This window comes from Branchiostoma belcheri, unplaced genomic scaffold, assembly GCF_001625305.1.
Source record: "Branchiostoma belcheri isolate BF01 breed outbred unplaced genomic scaffold, Haploidv18h27 scaffold17, whole genome shotgun sequence".
In the NCBI taxonomy this organism is placed as follows: domain Eukaryota; kingdom Metazoa; phylum Chordata; class Leptocardii; order Amphioxiformes; family Branchiostomatidae; genus Branchiostoma; species Branchiostoma belcheri.
The window spans coordinates 2,750,228-2,769,897 of record NW_017803157.1 but is presented as its reverse complement, the minus strand read 5'-3'; the positions used below and the strand labels follow the sequence as shown (position 1 = coordinate 2,769,897).

At 39.7% G+C, this 19,670-nt stretch overlaps 2 protein-coding genes across 2 annotated transcripts in view; both read right to left on the bottom strand.

Moving 5' to 3' along the window:
- The window catches only part of LOC109466759 (WD repeat and FYVE domain-containing protein 3-like), a 71,446-nt gene extending 52,336 nt beyond the window's left edge, over positions 1 to 19,110 (bottom strand). The window contains exons 1-14 of the mRNA XM_019764582.1: positions 19,011 to 19,110; positions 13,448 to 13,669; positions 12,757 to 12,880; positions 12,043 to 12,152; positions 7,291 to 7,476; positions 6,622 to 6,814; positions 5,903 to 6,089; positions 4,558 to 4,724; positions 3,894 to 4,096; positions 2,996 to 3,093; positions 2,581 to 2,750; positions 1,600 to 1,898; positions 1,125 to 1,263; positions 280 to 764 (exon numbers count right to left, since the gene is read on the bottom strand). Of these exons, the coding sequence (XP_019620141.1) occupies positions 280 to 764; positions 1,125 to 1,263; positions 1,600 to 1,898; positions 2,581 to 2,750; positions 2,996 to 3,093; positions 3,894 to 4,096; positions 4,558 to 4,724; positions 5,903 to 6,089; positions 6,622 to 6,814; positions 7,291 to 7,476; positions 12,043 to 12,152; positions 12,757 to 12,880; positions 13,448 to 13,633 (2,547 nt within the window). The 5' untranslated portion in view covers positions 13,634 to 13,669; positions 19,011 to 19,110. The remainder of the gene's footprint in view (positions 1 to 279; positions 765 to 1,124; positions 1,264 to 1,599; positions 1,899 to 2,580; positions 2,751 to 2,995; positions 3,094 to 3,893; positions 4,097 to 4,557; positions 4,725 to 5,902; positions 6,090 to 6,621; positions 6,815 to 7,290; positions 7,477 to 12,042; positions 12,153 to 12,756; positions 12,881 to 13,447; positions 13,670 to 19,010) is intronic.
- Positions 9,498 to 11,191, bottom strand: LOC109466758. Its single transcript, XM_019764581.1, has one exon. The coding sequence runs from the start codon at positions 10,867 to 10,869 to the stop codon at positions 9,682 to 9,684; it is 1,188 nt and encodes a 395-aa protein (XP_019620140.1). The 5' UTR covers positions 10,870 to 11,191; the 3' UTR covers positions 9,498 to 9,681.
- Positions 19,111 to 19,670: the final 560 nt, after the last annotated feature.

Here is a 19,670-nt window from a genome sequence, read left to right as displayed (position 1 = left end):
GCCTATTATACACACTACTCAAATCATGTGTCCCCAGGTCACATGGTCAGAGTAATGGAATCATCACTCCTGAAGAAGGTTGATGGAAGAGTAACTGAAAAGTTAAGGTGAGTTGTCCTTGATTTGGGGGCTCCTACAATATAGTAGCTTCTTTGAAACTGTAGTGGTTTTTTTTTGTTTTTAGCTTTTCAGGGCAATAACTCAAGCTTAAGTTGATGAAGTTTCATTGATGATGAAGTTTCTTGTTCTAAGTACCAGGTTATTGGTTAATGGCTGTACCTGAGAATGTTGGGACCTGTAAGGTGTGGTAGGAACCTGTCGGTGTAGCGGGGAGGGAGGGGCGGATCTGGTCGGTCTCTTGTGGACCGGCGACGTCGCGACGACACTCGGGGACGTCGGTCTGGACGGCGGCGCCCGACTGTCGTACGAATCGATCGCCATCAGGTACAGATGTCGGAACATGCCGTACGCGGACAGCAATCTTTGCGGAACCACCGCCAATAAGAGTTCATCCTCGTCGTTGAAAGAGTGACTAAACGGCGGTCTTTCGCTCGGCGTGAGCGGTCGCCCGGTAGAGGGGTCGACGTATTCCCTCGGTAGTTCAGTGTTTGGGGAGAAGCAGCCCAGTAATCTAATGGCTTCAGCAAGACTGGAGTAGCCGACTTCGGTGGAGAAAAATTTAGCGTTGGCTGGCTCGTGGCGCATGGCAGCAGTCAGGGTGTGGAACACGGTGTGCAGAAGGTTTTGTACCAACAGTGGGTCCACTGAAAAAGAAGGGATTACTTTCAGGAAAGCAGTATAATTTAAAATCCGAACACAAGTCTGACTCAGTAGTAAGAAGAAATGACTGCATACAATGTATTCGTTAGTTCAACTAAATCATTAGACACTGTAATTTGTTGAAGATGAAACATTGCCAACCACAATCCATGTCATTGTGGCATAATAACCATGGCTTTTTTTGGAAAGGCCTCACTCATGGTTAAGTTTTTTTGGCAACAGTTCTCACATGATTCCCACATGACCATCACATGACCATCACATGACCATCACATGACCATCACATGACTATCACATGACTATCACATGACTATCACATGACAGGAAAATTCCATCACCCTTACCTTTCCCCCACTCCCCTAAGGGAGGCTGTGCCAGGCAGCCCTCCATGGACACCAGCACAGACATGACGTACACGAACCCGCCCACCTTCCGGAAAACCGTGCGCGTTCGGTGATTCTCTCGCAGTACGAACAGCAGCGCCTGTGGAAGGGATTCGAAAACAAAGCTGTAGTAATATCATGAAAGTTCATCTGTGTTGGTAGTTGCATGCTGACGTCACACTTCAATGAAGCCACTTGACATTCTCACTGGGTCAGTCTACTGTGGAAGATCAGAGTAACTGGTTGAAAGCTCTAGGTGAGAGAACTTTAAACAAAGCTGTAGTAAGTAAGGAGTTCTCTGTTTCTGAACTTACAGTTTTTAGTATGATCCATACTTCCTAAATTCTGAGTGGCGCAGTAAAATTTTTCTGTCGCAGGTAATTCTTCTGTATAATAAATTATGATTATAAAGTATAATTAAAATGTAAAAACTCACCCTGAGAATATCTGCCTTGAGTTGTAGTTCCGAGGGCGGGGCCGTGTGCATCAGGCCCAGAATGGTCCCCATATCGTCATCCCCCCCGCTGGACAGGACTAGCTGCTGCACCAGGGCTAGTGCCTGCTGACGACACTGTATGTACGGCACCAGGTTATGTGCGCAGCGGGCACCCCCACATTCTCTGAAGACCCCTGCGTTGGTGGAGTTGTTTTTCAGGACCAGGACGAGGGTGTCCATCACGAGGAACGCCAACCGCTCCTCTTCTTCTGGGACTTCTACTGGCTGGATGGACTGACCTGATCAGAAAAAATTAACAAGGGATTAACTCAACTTCATAGAATTCCTTGTAGTCCATTAGAATTCCTTCTGATCCAAGAAATTATTCTTTACAAGCTATTGTGTTTTGTATCAAGTTGCATCCTCTGTAATTCTGCAATGCAGCTATCAAGCTATTTATTCACCATGAACTGTGGTGTTACAAAGGTTTTGTTTTAAAGCATATGTAGTTTCAGCACCAAGGACAGGGTTGTTTCTTCTAATTCAAGAAATTCTTCTTCACCACCTATTATGTGTGTTGTGAGTCTAATTCTACAGTACGGGTCTGCATTTAATCACCATAAACTGTCCTGTTACAAACTAAGGTTTGTTTTCATGTGTAATGAATGAATGAATGAGACTTTATTTTCGTGTCGTGCGCTTTCCCGCACCCAGCCGGTGTGGGCTTATACGATACCGATTCAACAAATCATACATAAACAAAAGAGAATCAAAGGTACAGATAACAGAATCCAAACAAAATATGAACACAGATGTGTATGTTGTTTCAGCACCAAGGCCAGGGTTGTTCAATATTTAAAGTCTCATTCTGTAAAGCACTTTAAATTTGGAAGTAACTTTTATTTACATACATCAAGTACAGTTCTCAGGACGTAAAATTTTGCTACAGTGAACATAAATAAATTACAGTACTAGTAGTACCTTCTTCCACAGGCTGCCCCATGCGTTCCTTCAGCATGCCTGCATATCTGTTGAGTATAGACACCATAGCGTCCAGAAGGCCCACCTCTCTGTACACGTCTTTGTAGATGGTGGAGTGTGCCTGAATTTTCAGCAAGCTCTGCATGGCTGTGATGCTGCTATCTATTGAGCTAGAATTAAAAAAAAAAGGTTTAACGTACAGTATTGTATATAATATATTAACACGAGTCACTGAGTAGAACCTTAGTTTAGAAAAGGACCTTTGCTTGCTGTCTTTGAGACATTACTACTTTGCAATTTTAACACAATCATGCAATGCAATTTCAGGGCAGCAAAACTATTTTCTGGTCATTCTTTTAATCTCTCAATGGCAAATTCCAAAAATCTCTGCAATATCATATTATTATATACTTACTTGTTGGACTTAATGAGAATACTAAGGCTGATCAGCTCCTTGCAGGGCACATAGTTTAAGTTGAACACGATGAACTCTATAATCTCAAAGAACTTCAGCTGTGGAGGAAAAAGAAAAATTATCAATTAAGTAGAATCAGATACTAGAAGATAGACATGTACTTCTGATAGCTTTTTGTTTTAAGAAATTATTTAACACTCTACTTTATGCTGTTTATAACTGTTACAATTACTTCAACATATCAGCTGTAAGTCTTTGTAATTGTAGAATAATTTGCTTAAAGATGCAAACCGCGTAATACTAATAAACAATTTCTATCACATTCAACCAGTGTTCTACCCAGCCTGAAGTTTTTTCTGTCATCTCAATTTTGTTTCATCACTGGTAAAATGTTAAAATCTTTACCCTCTGTAGTCTATTTCCTGCATTTTGAGGGGCAAATCTAGTTGGTAGTAGACTAAGCTTAGTTTAATGACACCTCTTTCCAGAAATTAACACACTCTTCCGTCAAAGATGATGGAATGAGCAACATTTTATGTCCATTATGTGCAGCAAAATTTAATGGAAAACTAGAGAAGTAACATTTGCAAAGCACATGCATAATGTTTACCTTCGGACATGGTCTACCCTGTTAATTTTTACTCAAACATATTCACACACATGTACTACTGGTATATGGTGACGGGAGCAGAGCAGACCATGAAGTTTGCAACATTATGTAACCCAACACCAGTCACCATGGTGACAGACGTCAACAAATCATGTCATTGGCCAGGTCAGAGGTTAGTGTTTGGAGAAGAGGAAATTGAGTAAAAACAATATGTTTTTCTTCGGTAAACATAATGAACATTGCACATTGACACTGCATTCAATACAACATGAGTGAATAGTTCCATACCTGTATTTCTGGCTGTTTAAGGTACAATTTCTCTCCGAATTGTGAGAGTGTGTTCTGTGGCTCCAGTATGAAGTAGTTGGCATTGTCTGACTGGTATATACTGTAGACTACGTCCAGGACAGTGTTGAGAAGATGTAAGGAGGTGGCCTTCAGGAAAACTGTCTGAAGCACTTGGAAAGCTTGGATGTTTCTTACGCTCACACCTGTGAACACATTGTATCACATGAAAAATACAGCATGTTTCAACTTTCCTTTCTGGTTTTGAGTCTTTTTCTAGTTCAGGTTAAGTTGAACAGTGGTTGTCCAGTATAAAATCTGGAATGTTGACACTGAAGATCTGAATAGTTGTAGGCTATCATCATTTAACAACATGGTCATGAAATAGACGGACTAGCTCTCTGTAAATCTTACAGTGCTAGATTTGAAAGGCTGTAGCTGGTTACTGGACCTGCTAAGTCTCCCTGCAAGATATGACATATGCCTACATTGTACCTTTTCCTGTTACCTGTTATCCACCTTAAACAAATCCATGCAAAGGCCACTGTGTCAACCCTCCTCACTCAGGTGTAGGGACTGCCACGGTCATCCTACTTGGAAAAATCTGTATCTATATCTGTACAATCTGTATTAGATTGCAAATAAAGATCTCGAGTGATTGCCATACCTTGTCCTGTAGGTTGTGGCACAGTGAAGCCAGGCTGCTGGAAGGGAGCTCCACTGTTGGCAGTGCTAGGCTTCAGCTCCAGGTACCCACACATGGACAGAGATGACACCAGGAGGACGAGGTTACGCAGAGCCTCTCTCGCTTCCTCCTGAGTCGTCTGTTCAAGTCTGCAAGAAAGAATAACATTAGGGTGTATAGAAAAAGGAATAACAAGGGAAATCGTAGATTTCAAACCTCCGGTTTTTTTTATTCTATTGGTTTAGGTTATTTGTTTGAGTGTAGTATGAAAGTTATGTGCGTAATATGTTTGTATGCCGGTTTGATGGCTACTGACGGTTGGTTCGGTATGGACTGTTGATTAACGTGTCTCAGTCTGACAGCCTGCACCGTCACCCGCGCCATTACCCCCGCCGTCATCCCGCGCCGTCATTGCTGCGCCGTCACCCAAAATTTTTATCGGAACCAGACACCCCTCTGTTTGACCCCTTTTGAATGCTAAGACCCAAAACTGCAACCTCCCCATTCCTTAACAACATGGTAAATTCCATTTTCAGCATAACGGGGGTGTCCGGAGCACTTAAAAACCTTTTATTTCGACGCCCATAAACACATATGCAATTAAACAAAAACGTTCTGCACCATCTGCAGCCCAATAGCAATACGTATACCGAACAACAGACCAATCCGTCCAGCCGATCGCGAGAAACAGCTGCTGACAGAAATGTTTTGAACAATAGTAAAACCTCCTCGCGGAAGGATATCTCCTTCCCCGGAGGTAAAAAGGGTGTGTAGAAAAAGGAATCATTCTTTAAAATGACATACATGTACAAACTGTAGGAAAAAAAGGGATGTGCTGTCTGTAGAAAAAGGAATGTCCTTTAAAAAGACATACAAACAATCACCGTGACAGTGAACTGTAATGCACTATCAACATTACATCATACATGTATTAACGACTGTAAAGTTTTTTTTGTGATTAATGACTTTCTCCCTCTGGAACAGACTGCAGCCAATCATACCCATTGCAACCTAACCTGAGAGCCATGTGGAAACACAGACACACAGATAGACACACACACACAGACATGCCAAAAAAATACCTCCATTTTTCATGGAGGTAAAGACACACACACACACACACACACACACACACACACACACACACACACACACACACACACACACACACACACACACACACACACACACACACACACACACACACAGAACACACACACACACACACACACAGGTACTAACAAACACATAGTATTTACGTAGAGACACAGACACAAAACAACCTTTACAAACAGAGGTAACAAACTGTATACACTCCTGTACATACCTGAGGAGAAAGTCTGCCAGGAAGTTGTACCCTTGTGATGACCTGAAGTCATCCAGGAGGGTCTGAGACACCTCGCTGGAGTCCTTCAGGAAACAGAACACGGTGACGAACATCTCCACAATCTCCAGCGGCGACAACTCCTGACTCCGCTGCATGTTGTCCACACACAGGGCTACACACTGTTTAGCTGTCAGGGCAACAGAGATTCTTTATTGACTCAACAAAAAGTACAGGGACTTCTGTATGGTCTTCTACAACTTATTTCTAACAAAGCTAAATACATGTATGAATAAAGCCATCCTACGTACAGAATATATGTATGCGGCAAACTACGTACGGAATATATGTCAGCAGCAACATTAAAGGTTTAACTATTCTCTAACATGAAGTCTCTAAGATTTAAACATTCTTTAATGTATTTCCCTATTTAGTAACAAATGACGAAACACACAGAGTATGGTATAGTGAATAATAGACTCTTCATTTTCCTTTGAAATTGATTGAATTTGGCATTCTAAGACATTGGTATGACCTTTTTCCAATATATATTTTTTGCAATTTATGACCGCATATATTTGCTTATTTTGCAGCTGCTTCTTACAGTATGGTCGAAAACTTTTTTTGTTGGAAACAGACGAAAATTCACGTGCGTGTGGATGTCATCCATAACCAAATTAACATGGCCTTAATTTTTTACAGAAGTGCATGCCCTTGCTTACAGTGGATGTAGTTGACCACTGGATCACTCAGGCCATGTCTGGACAGGGTCATGAGGACTTCTGCAGCGCTCTTTCTCCACGGAACGTTGTGAGGTGGGCACCAGCTGGTAATAGCACTGAACAACAGTGTCAGGTCATCCTTCTGGGCTAGTTCCTCTGCTGGGGACACGTGGCTACACAGCCTGACTAGTAACTGTGGGGGGGAAAGACAGTAGTAACATTGGATACTACACAACTAAAATATTGCTTCAATTTATTTAGTTATTTAACTATAGCTACTTTAAAGGCATCCGATGCAATTTCAGGGCAGCAAAACAAGAAATATTCTGGTTGAGAAAATTGACTTACTTGCCTGAAATTGGATGCCTTAAATCTAAATTAATGTTCAGCTACATTTTTTAAATTGCCAAATGAGCATAAATATTTTCACTAATTTCAAGTCACTGTGATTAATGACAATGTACATGTTCCAAAAGCCACCCTTTGCCTTCATACTAGTAATAACATTTTTGCTGCTTTGTACTATTGTAGGAAATTTATATCCATTTTCAAACCATCTACTGGCACGTGCAGTCAAAGTATCTGAGGGATTACTATACAAAATGTATTTTCAGTAAATACAAAATTTTAATTTTTAATGAGAATGATGTTCTGTGAGTCAACAAATACCTGCACAAATACTTTCTGCAACAACACTCTTCTCTCGTACGGGGTGAACTCTGACTCATTGCCTGTGACCTCTGTTTCTGGTGACAGTGGGGGGTCAGGGGTCACAGGTGGAAGGTCAAAGAACAGGTAGAGACACTTGACCAGGGTGGAAGGCAGAGACTGGGCCGTCATACAGTCAACAATTTCCTGCAAGAAAAAAAACATACCATATACTGAAGACACGTTTGAACAGCATGTTGACAAAATGTAAGTTGCCCTGCGCAAAACCCTAATTTTTTACAGCTTCCGTAGGATGTTTGTTCAACTTTCTATTAGATCTAGAATTTTGTCTGTTGCAGAACATATTTTTTCCAACATAACATCAAAATTTTGGAAACTACAGACAGGATGTTAACCATATACATGTATTACACGAATATGACCTTATATGAGATGTTCTGCCGAAGTGCTATGCACAATACATTATGGGTTTCGCACAGGTGCAATACGTTCTGCTGATGTACTCATTTGAAACATAACTGCATGTACGTCGATGAAGGTTAGACATCCAGGTAATACGATACGCCAAAAAGCAGTTACTCAAGCAACTGGATATGATTTTGAAAACGTCAGACGTTTCAGCTGGTATCCACTAGCTTTTGTCAGTGACTGAGAGACCAGAGGGGAAATGCAGGTTTATAAGCACAAACGATATGCAAATAAAGTGAAGACAAATTTTTGGAAGTCGAAAAAGGAACAAAAGTCAGACAAGTCAAGACAAGATAATGCAAATTAGTCAGAAAGCTCCTGTTATACAGAACAGGAGCTGCATAACTGCATGTAGAATTTCCAGATAGGTGGCAAGGTGGTGTCTTGTGGTTATCAGGATTGTTGACTCAGAATCCAAAGGTTCTGGGTTCGAATCCCTGGCAGACCCTTGGGACAGGTACTCAACACCTTTTTCCTTGCTTGACTCAGGTGTAAGTGACTGATGATAAGCTGTCCCACCCCGTGCTAGAATAATAATGGAATCACCCACATTGGATGTCGATTGCCCAATCAGAGATGATCAAGCCCTCAGGTGTACATGTAGGTGTGACAGTAACACTGCTTAATTACAATGTAGATTATGAAATTTGCTTTACGAATAATAATAAGTCACCATTCACTCACTTGCTATAATTCTTGTAGATTGCACGATAATTGTAATGTAATGTAAAGTGAAGTACTAGTATACCTTAAGAAGAATACCTCAAGAAGGGCAGACAAACAGCACATGTATTATCTTTAAATTTTACACTTTATTTGTACTACATCATAGTAGTATTTATGCATTATAGTTTACTTAGTAAAACAACAACAAAAAGTATGATCACTTTGTAATACTACATAGTATTATTACAAGGTAATTATGTTGTGCTGGGAATGATTTGGGTTACTGGCACAAAAAATTCTTATGATACCCTGTGAAAACTGACAATATCCTAGTAGTACATAAGTCTTGTTCCATTACATAATGGTGGTATATATTTCATTTTCTACAACAATAACACAGTACATATTAGTATTACATAAGGAGATGTTTACAAATGATTATAAACAATTTATAAACATTTAGAATATCAAAGATGATGAATCAGATGTAAAATTAAAAACTAGCAATGTTTAATACTACAAACTAAGTTTTATAACATTGGCACATTTTTTTCTAATAATATGTATGGTACAGCTCTCTGATGCATATTGCAAGAAAGAAACCTAGATCTACTTTGCCAAGACCGAGAAATCTATAAGTATAACTGAGAGGTTAAGTTACCTAATGTCATAATATACAGCAAAATAATCATTAATGTTACTGGTAACATGCTAGTAGTAGAACCATATCAAGGTTCCAATAACAAGAGACTGCACAACAGTCAGGCCTAGAAAAATTAATGTTGTGTTTCCAGTTTCAGTCCAGAAAAAAAATTTGGGTTGGTACCAAAATGTGTAGATAGGGTATTTCTTTAATTTTTGGTTTCTTTGTTAGATTTGGGCTAGAATGATCCAACAATTTAAAACTTTAATTGCATCGAGTGTCAGTCGGTAAACCGGAGACACAGCATTTTTTTGTTTCCTCTATAAGGCCTCAGGCATTGATTGCACAACAATTGTACAAGGTATACGTGTACATTAGGTACAATGTATAACAGAAAACATACAACATGTATGCCAATGAGACTAATCTACCTTACACAAGACTATGTACATGTACATGTAGTATGGATTTAAGCATTGGAAATGTCTAATGTTTTGGCATTATAGAAAAATTACTTACATTGTCCTATATCTACAATGCATGGGTTGTTGCATGCTGATAAGTGCTTGAATTCGCTATTTGAATCAATTCTATGAACAAAATAAAGCCATATATTATCTAGGTTCGTCCTCTAGATCTGAGGACTCATCAAGGTTCAGGTACTCCCGCAACTTTCTGGCTACTCTTTTCTTCCAGTTAATGTACCAGCTATACGCAGTCACAAGCGTGATGCTCACAATGATCAGTACAGAGCCAATAATCTCAAAAACAGTCGGCACAATGTTCAGGATGTCATACTGAATGATGAAGGAGAAGACGATATTGACGTTGCGGAGAATGGTGACCGTCGTGGCCTTTTCCAGCCGTAGACTGTAATGCACGCAGAACAGGGCGACGGAATACGACACACCCATGCCAATAAACAGGGATCCTTCCGAACTGCTCATCTCCCACTTTGGTTTTCCGAGTACGTACATCCAAGGCAAGGACAGAACGATTCCAGCGATTGACATGTAGACCAAGATGGTCATAAGGTGCGATTCCTTGACGCGACTGGTACGGGAAAGGGAGTACGCGACTGTCGAGGCGAAGGCTGACAAAATGGCGCACACGACTCCGAGGGCCCTGTTCAGGCTGGGGTCAACGTTCCACCACTCGTCTGGTGAAACCAGCACGTTTCCGTGCGACGTCACGTTCTTGGAAACGTCTATGATGACTTTGTTGTGAAGCTCTCCGGCCGCGATGAACGATATTCCGGCGATGTTGATGAGGATTCCGAGAACGTCGGCGACGCTGGGAGGTTCCCGCAGGAACAGGTACGAAATGATGGCGATGAAAACGGGAACCGCGCCGCTGATAATCGCGTACATGTTCGCCAACTGGAGGAGGTAGGCCGCCAGTAACATCCCGATTCCTGACACCGCCTGTGCCACAGCCATTACGACCAGCGATAGATACAACTTCCAGTCACCCTCTGTTAGCGGGGGCTTGCACACGACAACCCACGGAACGAACGCGGCCGCGGAAAACAGCATGCTCAACGCTATCGTCTGGAACCCGGAGAAACCCTTCTGTTTGACCAAGATGTGTCCAATGGTGGCACAACCAAGATACCCGAGTCCTGACATTATCCCAAACAGGAGTCCCCTACCGGCAAGCAGGATTTCTCTACACATCCGTAGCTTGGAAAAGTACGGCTTCTCCTCGAGTGTTATTTCTCTTTCCTTCTGATGTGGCCCAAACAGGTACAGTACACTGTCCTGCAGGGAAGACGATCTTATGCGCCCTCTTGTCATTGCCATGTCCTCACTACGCACTGCACAGAAGTATACTGGATACAGCTGAACTTACAGTATCAGATGGTTGGTTTCCTGGTAAAAGGTTTCCCGTAACACCTGGCTTGTTCAGAGTCCAGTACAGTGTATAAAATCTGCTAAGATATGGCTTGTTCCTTCTGGAACAGCAGAGCTTCAGCACCAAAATCCTTCACAGGTCCTTCTTGCCCGAATAGATAGAAAACTACATTATCATAACAGCTGCTACAATCCAGCCATGTTGGCAAATGAATCTACATGTACCACTACTGATGACCTCAGGAAAATTAGACGTTGTCTTCACACCTATTGAAAGTCCCCTGGTTGGACAACTCGGGCTAGATCCGACCAAAATTTGCATATTCATGACTTATCAGCAACCTTAATCTACGTGTCTTTATGCAAGACAATTGTTTCAGTATCTCCTGCCTAGTCAAGACAACATGGGCGTGCCACCTGTTACTAACAGTACAATAGTCATGACTAGTCTGGATCATTAGTCAAGTTTAGCACACTACAGTAGAGGCTAACACAATAATTTAGAGTAAGAGTAGTAGAGTATATACAGGGCTCAAAATACTGGATGCATATGCATCTTAGTAATATAATTACATGTATACTATAATTAGTACTTGCAGGTTAAATTGAGGCTGTGCAGGTATTTTCTACCTGCACTGGGTTTATACAAAATGTACACACATGTAGGTGTATGATATTGTGGATTTTTATTTGCTGCATTGACTGTTACCAGCTATGAGGTATAAAAGAAATGGTGGAATTGGTTTCTTAACAGTGTTTAGTATGATCTGCACTTTTCAAATGTGCCAGGGAATTAACATATTGTCCATGGTTAGTATATAGAGGTGGTCGCTTGGGCAAGTTTGACTGTATTTTGTTTGATTTTATTGAAATTGCAACAGTGCAATACACGCGGAGCAGATGCAGCTGTTGCTTGTGTTGTGTCCCGCACACAGAAACGGATACTGGACAGACAATACTCATTTTCACTTGAGTCTAGTGGAGAAAGTCAATGTAAAGTGCCTTTCCCAAGGGCTGTATTTTGTTTGTGTCCAATCAATGGCTATCAATGACTTGTGATCACATCCATGTACATGTAACACACAAAAACAAACAAACAAACAAATAAACAAACAAACAAACCTTTCCTCCTGCAGCCAGCAGGTTGAGACTGGTGAGTAACATCCATCCACAGCTGGTCTCCTCCACAGTTTTAATCTCTAAGTACTCGACAATAGAACAACTCGCAGCCTCTGTGGACCAAACATTGTCACATTCGTCAATAATTTCAGCTTGGTGAGTGATTGAATAGTAACAAATAGAAAGTTTTTTTACCCACAACCATTTTACACTAGGGACTGCATTGTTACAGTAACAATCTACATTTGTACTTTGTAATTGTAGCTTCAGTGCACAGTGAACCATGTAACACCTAACTCCAGTGCACATTGAAACAGTCATATTAGCCCTCACAAACGAAGATAACAGACTTGTTAAATAAATGGTTGTGAATAAAAGAACTTTACTATTCAAAAATTATCACAGTATGAATATTGCCAGCTTCAACAATAGCGCCCAGTAGCAAATGTTGCAAAACATTAGAAATACCCACCTGCAGATTGCATTTTGCAAACATATTCAATATTGCAGAAGAAAAATTAAGCGATCTGTAATTCACATTATAGCCAGACTGAAAAAAATCATTTATCACTATTGCCATATTATATCTTCAATAGAGTTTGTGTTTTGTGTTTTGTGTAAGAGCTTTTGAGTAGTGATTTGGCATGGTATTGAAATTATTTACAACTGAATGTACATGCAATACATGAATGAAAGACCTTGTAGGTGTAACCTTACCTGTAGACTTGTTGGATGCTCGTCTCCTGATCTCGTTGACCATCAGTCTGCCACAGTGGCTGCTGAACTGCAGGATGTCTCCAAACTTTTCTGTCATCTCTGTGGCCGACGCATTCCCAAACACCTGCCAAAGGACACGCAACATCAATTTTGTGACGGTAATAGTATCACTTTAAATTTGTATCTTAAGAACTTGAATGCCTTTTTAGAAAATCTTATGAATTCAATTGCATACATTGTAATTTTGCATCCAAAAACAATTTCATCAGTCTATGAAAAGAACGATTCATCAAGAACACAACAGATAAACACAAACAATCGTTGCCGGTGCTTTTTTTATAAACATGAGCACACTTGTTGAAAATCTTGTCTTCAATTTTGTCTCTCAGTCTCTCCCTGTCTCTCTTTAAATTTCTCTCTCTGTCTGTCTGTCTGTGTCTGTTTCTCTCTCTGTCTTTCTTTCTCTCTGTCTCTCTCTGTCTCTGTCTGTGTCTCTCTGTCTCTCTCTGTTACTGTCTCTCTGTCTCCCTGTCTCTGTCTCTCTCTCTCTCTGTTACTGTCTCTCTGTCTCTGTCAGTCTCTCTACCTGCCTCTGTCTGTCTCTCTCTCTCTCTCTCTCTCTCTCACTCTCAGGTAGAGACTCTGATCTAGTACATGTACATCATTTTCAGAAGTACTTGTTCTTCCTTACCTTACAGAAGAGAGGTAACATCATGTATAGTTTGTCCTCCTGTTCAGTCTGTGACATAGCTGTGGGTGAGTGGCAGAGCTCCATGAACAGTCTTCTCAGGTGCATCAGCCCCAGGGAGTTGTCCTGCGTGGGGGCATCATCACCGGCCGGGCGGCCACGGCCCATGAACTTCCGCATTATATTCATGGTTGGGACTGGGGGGTGGGGCCTGCTACATCTAGCCTGAAAAAATACAGGTTTTGGTCTTCTTAAACACATGTGGACTTTACTTTATCAGACACAATTGAAAAAAAGGTATTCATTCATTCATTCATTCATTCATTCATTCATTCATTCATTCATTCATTCTTCGTTCACTTGTTCATTCATTCTTGGTTTGCTTGTTTGTTTGTTTGTTTCTTCATTCGTTCATAATTTTCACCCGTTTCCTTCTCAGCCTTGTAAGTTCAGTCTATGAAGATTTTTGTTAAGTGTAACACCAACAACTTGGGGTTCAAGCACCACAAACTTGGGCAAGATGAAACAGGAAAATCTGTCTTCTGGGAATCAAACCCGGGCATACAGTCTGAGACCCTAACACTCCAAGAGGAATTGACATTCAAATGTCAGATCGAAAACTTCATAGCCTTATTACCAGCACTGCAGGCAAGCAAAAAAAAAAAGGATTTTGCTATGGTCGGTCGGGAAACAGGAAACAAAACATGTTTATTCCTAGGCCTAAACAGTAAGCTACAATGTAGCTCTCCTGTGTGGGTGTAGATTTTACAGAGCATGTAAGATAGCACTCACAGGATCATCTCATCCATAATACATGCACAACTCCAGACTGTCTCCTACATCATACAAATCTCATAGCCTATAGGGGCAACAGGAGTGCACCAAATCCCGGGGGTGTGGTAAAAAATTACAATCAATATTTTCCCGTTTAATCAATTAGAACGGTTTCACCTGTCACATATCTGTTTGTTTTAATTAATACTGGATATCCCAAAAATATAATTAACAAATAACAATGAACATATGTAAACGAGTTATCTTTATCTCGTAGTACTGAGAAACAAATCCCCCCTGCATGGCGCATGGATCAGTCCTCATTAGCAACCCATTTGCAGGCAGTGCTGTAATACTGCAAGTCCTGATTTTTTCACGATACTTAAATGTTCACGTTTTTCGTACTCACTTCTGACCTGCGAATGATAACCATTACAAATAATAATCTTCAATCATAAATACATAAATCCCCGACTTTTTCTGCACCTGCTGCCACCGTGACCAAATACAAATATACACCTCCATTGCTGTAATACTGCAATTCCTGATTTTTTCACAGTATTCTAATGTTCATAGTTTTCACTTCTGAACTGCGAATAATAACCATTTACAAATAATAATATTCAATCATAATTCCCTGACTTTCTTTTTTCTGCACCTGCTGCCAACGTGACCAAATATATACCTCCATTTTTCTCAGACTGCAAATTTCTGCTACCGTGAACATAAAGTGAATTACAGTACTCTGACAGGGACAGAAATGACATCAAGGCTAACTGAGGGCTTCTCAAGATAAACATTTCCCTTAACAAGAGGAAACATAAGCCAAGGATGATACATGGTCCTGTATCTACAAGGCTCTAATTTGTTTTCCTGGACACAACAGTCACAGGATAATTTGTGCAAGATAAAAATGTCAAACTTGTACTTTTGGCAGGTTGAATTTATAATAAATTGAATTGAAATACTGAAATTGACATACTATAGAATGAACTCTAGTCTCCCATATTGTTGTTGTATGTTATAGTTGTTTTGATATGTACAATGCAATAGTATTAGCCAGGAGTCTAAATTGGTGACCTTTTAGTTTTATGCAGTTCAAAATACATGTACATGAATTTTCTATTTTAATCTGAGGCCACAACAATTTGATTTATTGAATTGGTTTTTCAGAAAGAAATATGAAGTGACAGAAAAAAAAAAAAAATGAAAACATTTTTAGGTATCCTATTATAGCCCCAAATGCTACGATAGGAGCCATAAAAGCCAACAAATCAAATTGGTCAGGCCCGGAAAAAATTAAACTCTTATAAAAGACTTCATGCCTCAGTTATTGTGTATAAAAGAAATGGAAATTTCCTTCATGCCAGAGTTACCAAAAATGGCAGTGCTCCTACCATGACTTTTCTGTATGTACATTCAATTTTCTGAGAGTTCTAATCTAATTGTATACCGTGGCGTCATCATTCAGTATAGTGCGTCCATGCCCTTTAATTTCAATTATGTAACAAATCAATCTTGCACGACCTACGGATGAATCCAGCTTCGCGATTGGCTCCTGGTCAGATGGGGGATTACTGTACGATGGCCTAGGAAATCAGGGTCAAGCCAAAATAAACTGTCTACAGTCCAAGAATTTTTGGGAAGGAAGAGGCACTGTTCACACAACCCACCAGACATGCGGTCACCCCATGGTGGTACACAGGAGGGGAGGGGGGCGGGAGGGTTAGTCATTTCCTGTAAAAGAGATATCAGGGAGTCTGTTTTAAACAAAATTTGTCCCATGTGGGCAGCCGAGTATCCTGTCCCTTCCCTTCCCTTTATGTAATACAGTTTCGTTTCCAGTTCTGCATAAAACCTAGGGCCTAGGGAAGGAAATGTTACATTTCCTGTTTCGGTCCTGAAAAAAATAAGGTCGGTAGGTAGGAATCATCTTTTTTTCATTTTCATGTCTACTTTGGAGATCTCTGGAGAGAATCCGACTTTAAAACAAGGAGCTCTTTGCTTATATAATACCTTTATCAATGTCAATGTTGGAAAACCGATTGAACAACGTTTTAACACTCAGGTGTCAGATCATGGAGCTAGAAAAAGGTTGGTCAGCTCGAAACATTTATGTCTCTTGAAGGTAACCACATACACAAAAAGGGCCACATTTTTTTCCAAAGCCTAGGGACTTCATACAGACTTCATATTTTGCCTAGACCTGGAACTACCCACTTCTTATCCTGTTCAAACATAATGCTTTAGGTATTGGACAATGAAAATATATCAAATAAAGTGTTAACAAGGTGTAACCAATGATTATTAAAATCAGTAACACAGTGCAACATATCAATATCATTGCAAAATATGAAACAGATAGTTTACAAATTTTCTCACACTCACAGAAAATTGTGTTACTAGTACATGTAAGTTACATGTATATTATGAATGTCATTGCATGACATATCCATGACATCAAAATTATGTAATATACCCAAGCTATAAAAACAAAATACTGTACCTGTATACTACAATCAACATAGAAAGAAATTGACCATAAATTCATAGTACTCAATCCAAGATAATAACTAAAGATAACACCCCATGGAGACAGACAGAATGGCTAGTATCTCAGCTTGAGTGGTGAAATGCCTGATGACAATTTGGTACTCCCCTGGGAATACTTTATTGTGAACTCTGGACAAGCTGTCTGCTGAAACTACTGTAAATACACTAATTTTCATGTCTGATTAAACAGTGGTGACAATAATACACATATCTAAATTTGTCGAAATTTATGCATCATGACAGAATAATGTAAAACAAATAAATTAGCACCAGTGACAGATACAAAACGTAAAATTTAAAAAGCTTTGCTGTTATTTCAATCATAGCTGATAGACTAAACACATTTTAGTTATATCAAATGTCCTTAGAATACTTATATTTGACAGAGGCTGTCACAAAGATTATCAGAGCTTTTTTTGTAGAATTTAAATGGAGAAAATTGCACTAGTGCTCAGTATAGCATTAATTACAGTAATTTATACCATTCCACCACAGAGTCTAGTATACTGGTAAGTATTATAACTTGTGTTTACCGTCGAAAGTGCCACTTTGCAATAATGGATTTTCCACTTAAATAACAGAAGTGGTTGGAGTTTCTTTACAATATTTTCTCAAAACCGAATCTGTAAGCCATTAACTGCTTGACCTTTGTAACACACTATTTGACAAGCCCCCTTCATGGGAAGTGAGTGCTGTTTTGTAAACACTGGGCTGAGGTTTTTGTGGGCAAAGTTTTGCAAATCAAAATATTGTTTAAATCTTTAATAGTTGAAATAATGTTCATGATAACAAGCTAAACACTAAGGCAAGTTGCATGCTTAATTTGTTTATGCTCTTGATAGTCAATGATGTTAAGCTTGCCTAAAATCTAAATTCCTTAATGCTATTACAGTAAATATAAGAAGTGTATCATCCATATCATAAGAATTGCGCAAATGATTACCTAGGCATTATTGCTCATCAAAATAATAATAAATGGTTATTGATAATTTTTCTGACACAGAGAATACCATACTACTATTACTGGTATTAAATTTGTACAAAAGAGATGACCTGTTTGAAGAGGCCAATAAATTACATCCAATTTCTCCATATTCACAGAGACACAGACAAAAAGAAAACTACTCTGCTCTTAACACAAAACCCATGTACATTATCATAGACAAGTCTTCCAGTGCCTCAGAAAAAGAAGTTGAACTCAATAAGTAAGAATTCAGTGTAAAAATTTAGAGTAGTGATATGATATACTGTTATCACTGTCCATCCTTTATATTCTCATGTTATATCATACATGTACTGAAATTAGCCGCTGGGCAAGAACTTAGTACGATAAACCTCCAAAATTTCACACTGATGGTACTCTTACAGTTAAATCTATTCCAGTAAAGAATCATTATTGTGATTACAATTATATGAAATGACTTTGCATTACTGTTTAATCAAGATAGGCACAGTCTGAGTACATGTACATGTGAGGTCAAAAGGTCACATGTGACGACAACAAGGCAGTGGGGGTAGGAAACAGGAATCAGATAACGGTATTAGTCATCAATAAAAAAAGGAACATTTGTAAACAATCACATCTGAAGGAAATTAAGACTTTTCTTTGACTATTGTCTAATGTTAACGAAACCCAGCTGTATCAGTGTAATGTTATCAAAACACAGGAGGGGGCTAATCCACCATAAAAAAACAATGATTATTCTAACTTAACATTCGGTGCACTACCTAACTTCCCTTTTTAAACCCTGGACCACAAACTACGTTTCACGTTTGTATCCGACTGAAATCCAGGCTACGGTCAGCTAAAACAGACAGGTTTTCCCATGGCTCGAATTTCACTGCTTGCCTCCCTTCCCCTAATCAATATTGATATGCACGGAAGATAGCTCTGGGACGTGGAGCCTAGAACTGAGCTGTGTTGGCAATATCTGACCCATATAAGGCCAAACTTCTGCCAAAAAACAAACATTCCTTCTACCTTGTCTCTATCCAATAGCCTTCGGTGTAACATACACGAAATAATTTTTCTAAAAATTGAAGTGATGTTGACAAAATAAGGCAATATCGTGGGGATAAATAAATTTGTGTCAGATTTTATAGCTCTGATTTTTGTAAACCTTGAGCGAACACCACGCCCCAGATCGGCAAAATTGCACCCAAATACTGCCGTTTGTTGGTCACAATGTGTGTTATACTGTTGGTTAGGATCATGTAGATGTGCAGGAATTTGACGTACCTGTAAAAGTGTAGAATTGAGCGAAGATCAGGCGGAATATCCCGGCAAATTCTCCTGTCATTGACGGAAGTGGGAAGTCGGCGGCCATATTGGATGAGAGTACTGCGCATGTGCATCAGTACGTGCACCTGTCACCGGAAGTAGTACATTATGTGCATTCCTTCACTTCTCTTGTGGGCGGAACATGGAAGTTCTTAAGAAAATTCCATTTCGCCCACATTGAAACTATGGGTTCCCATATCAAAATCCCTTGGCGAAAGTTTCTAAAACAGTTGTAAGATTCAGATAGCCAACACTTCAAATCTTGCTTAGTAAATACATGCACTACACTCTTATTCAACCAGCGCAGTTGGGGGAAAATATAAGAAGGGATGACATGGATATACTTGGCCCGTAGGAATATGCAAAACATTCACAACACAAAGTTACAAAGTTACAGCCTAGTTATTGAGTTATAAAATAAACAAGAGACGATCATATCACACATGTATCAAGTCTAAAGATTAAGAACCGCATAACAACAAGGTATGCTATATTTAACAATGAACCATACAAAAATAACGACAACTTAAAAAAAATGCTGTTTCAATTGCTTGTCGCTCATATCTAGCTAGCGTAGTTTGTAGGAATTTCCCCACCTGTCTTATTAGGAAAACTGTT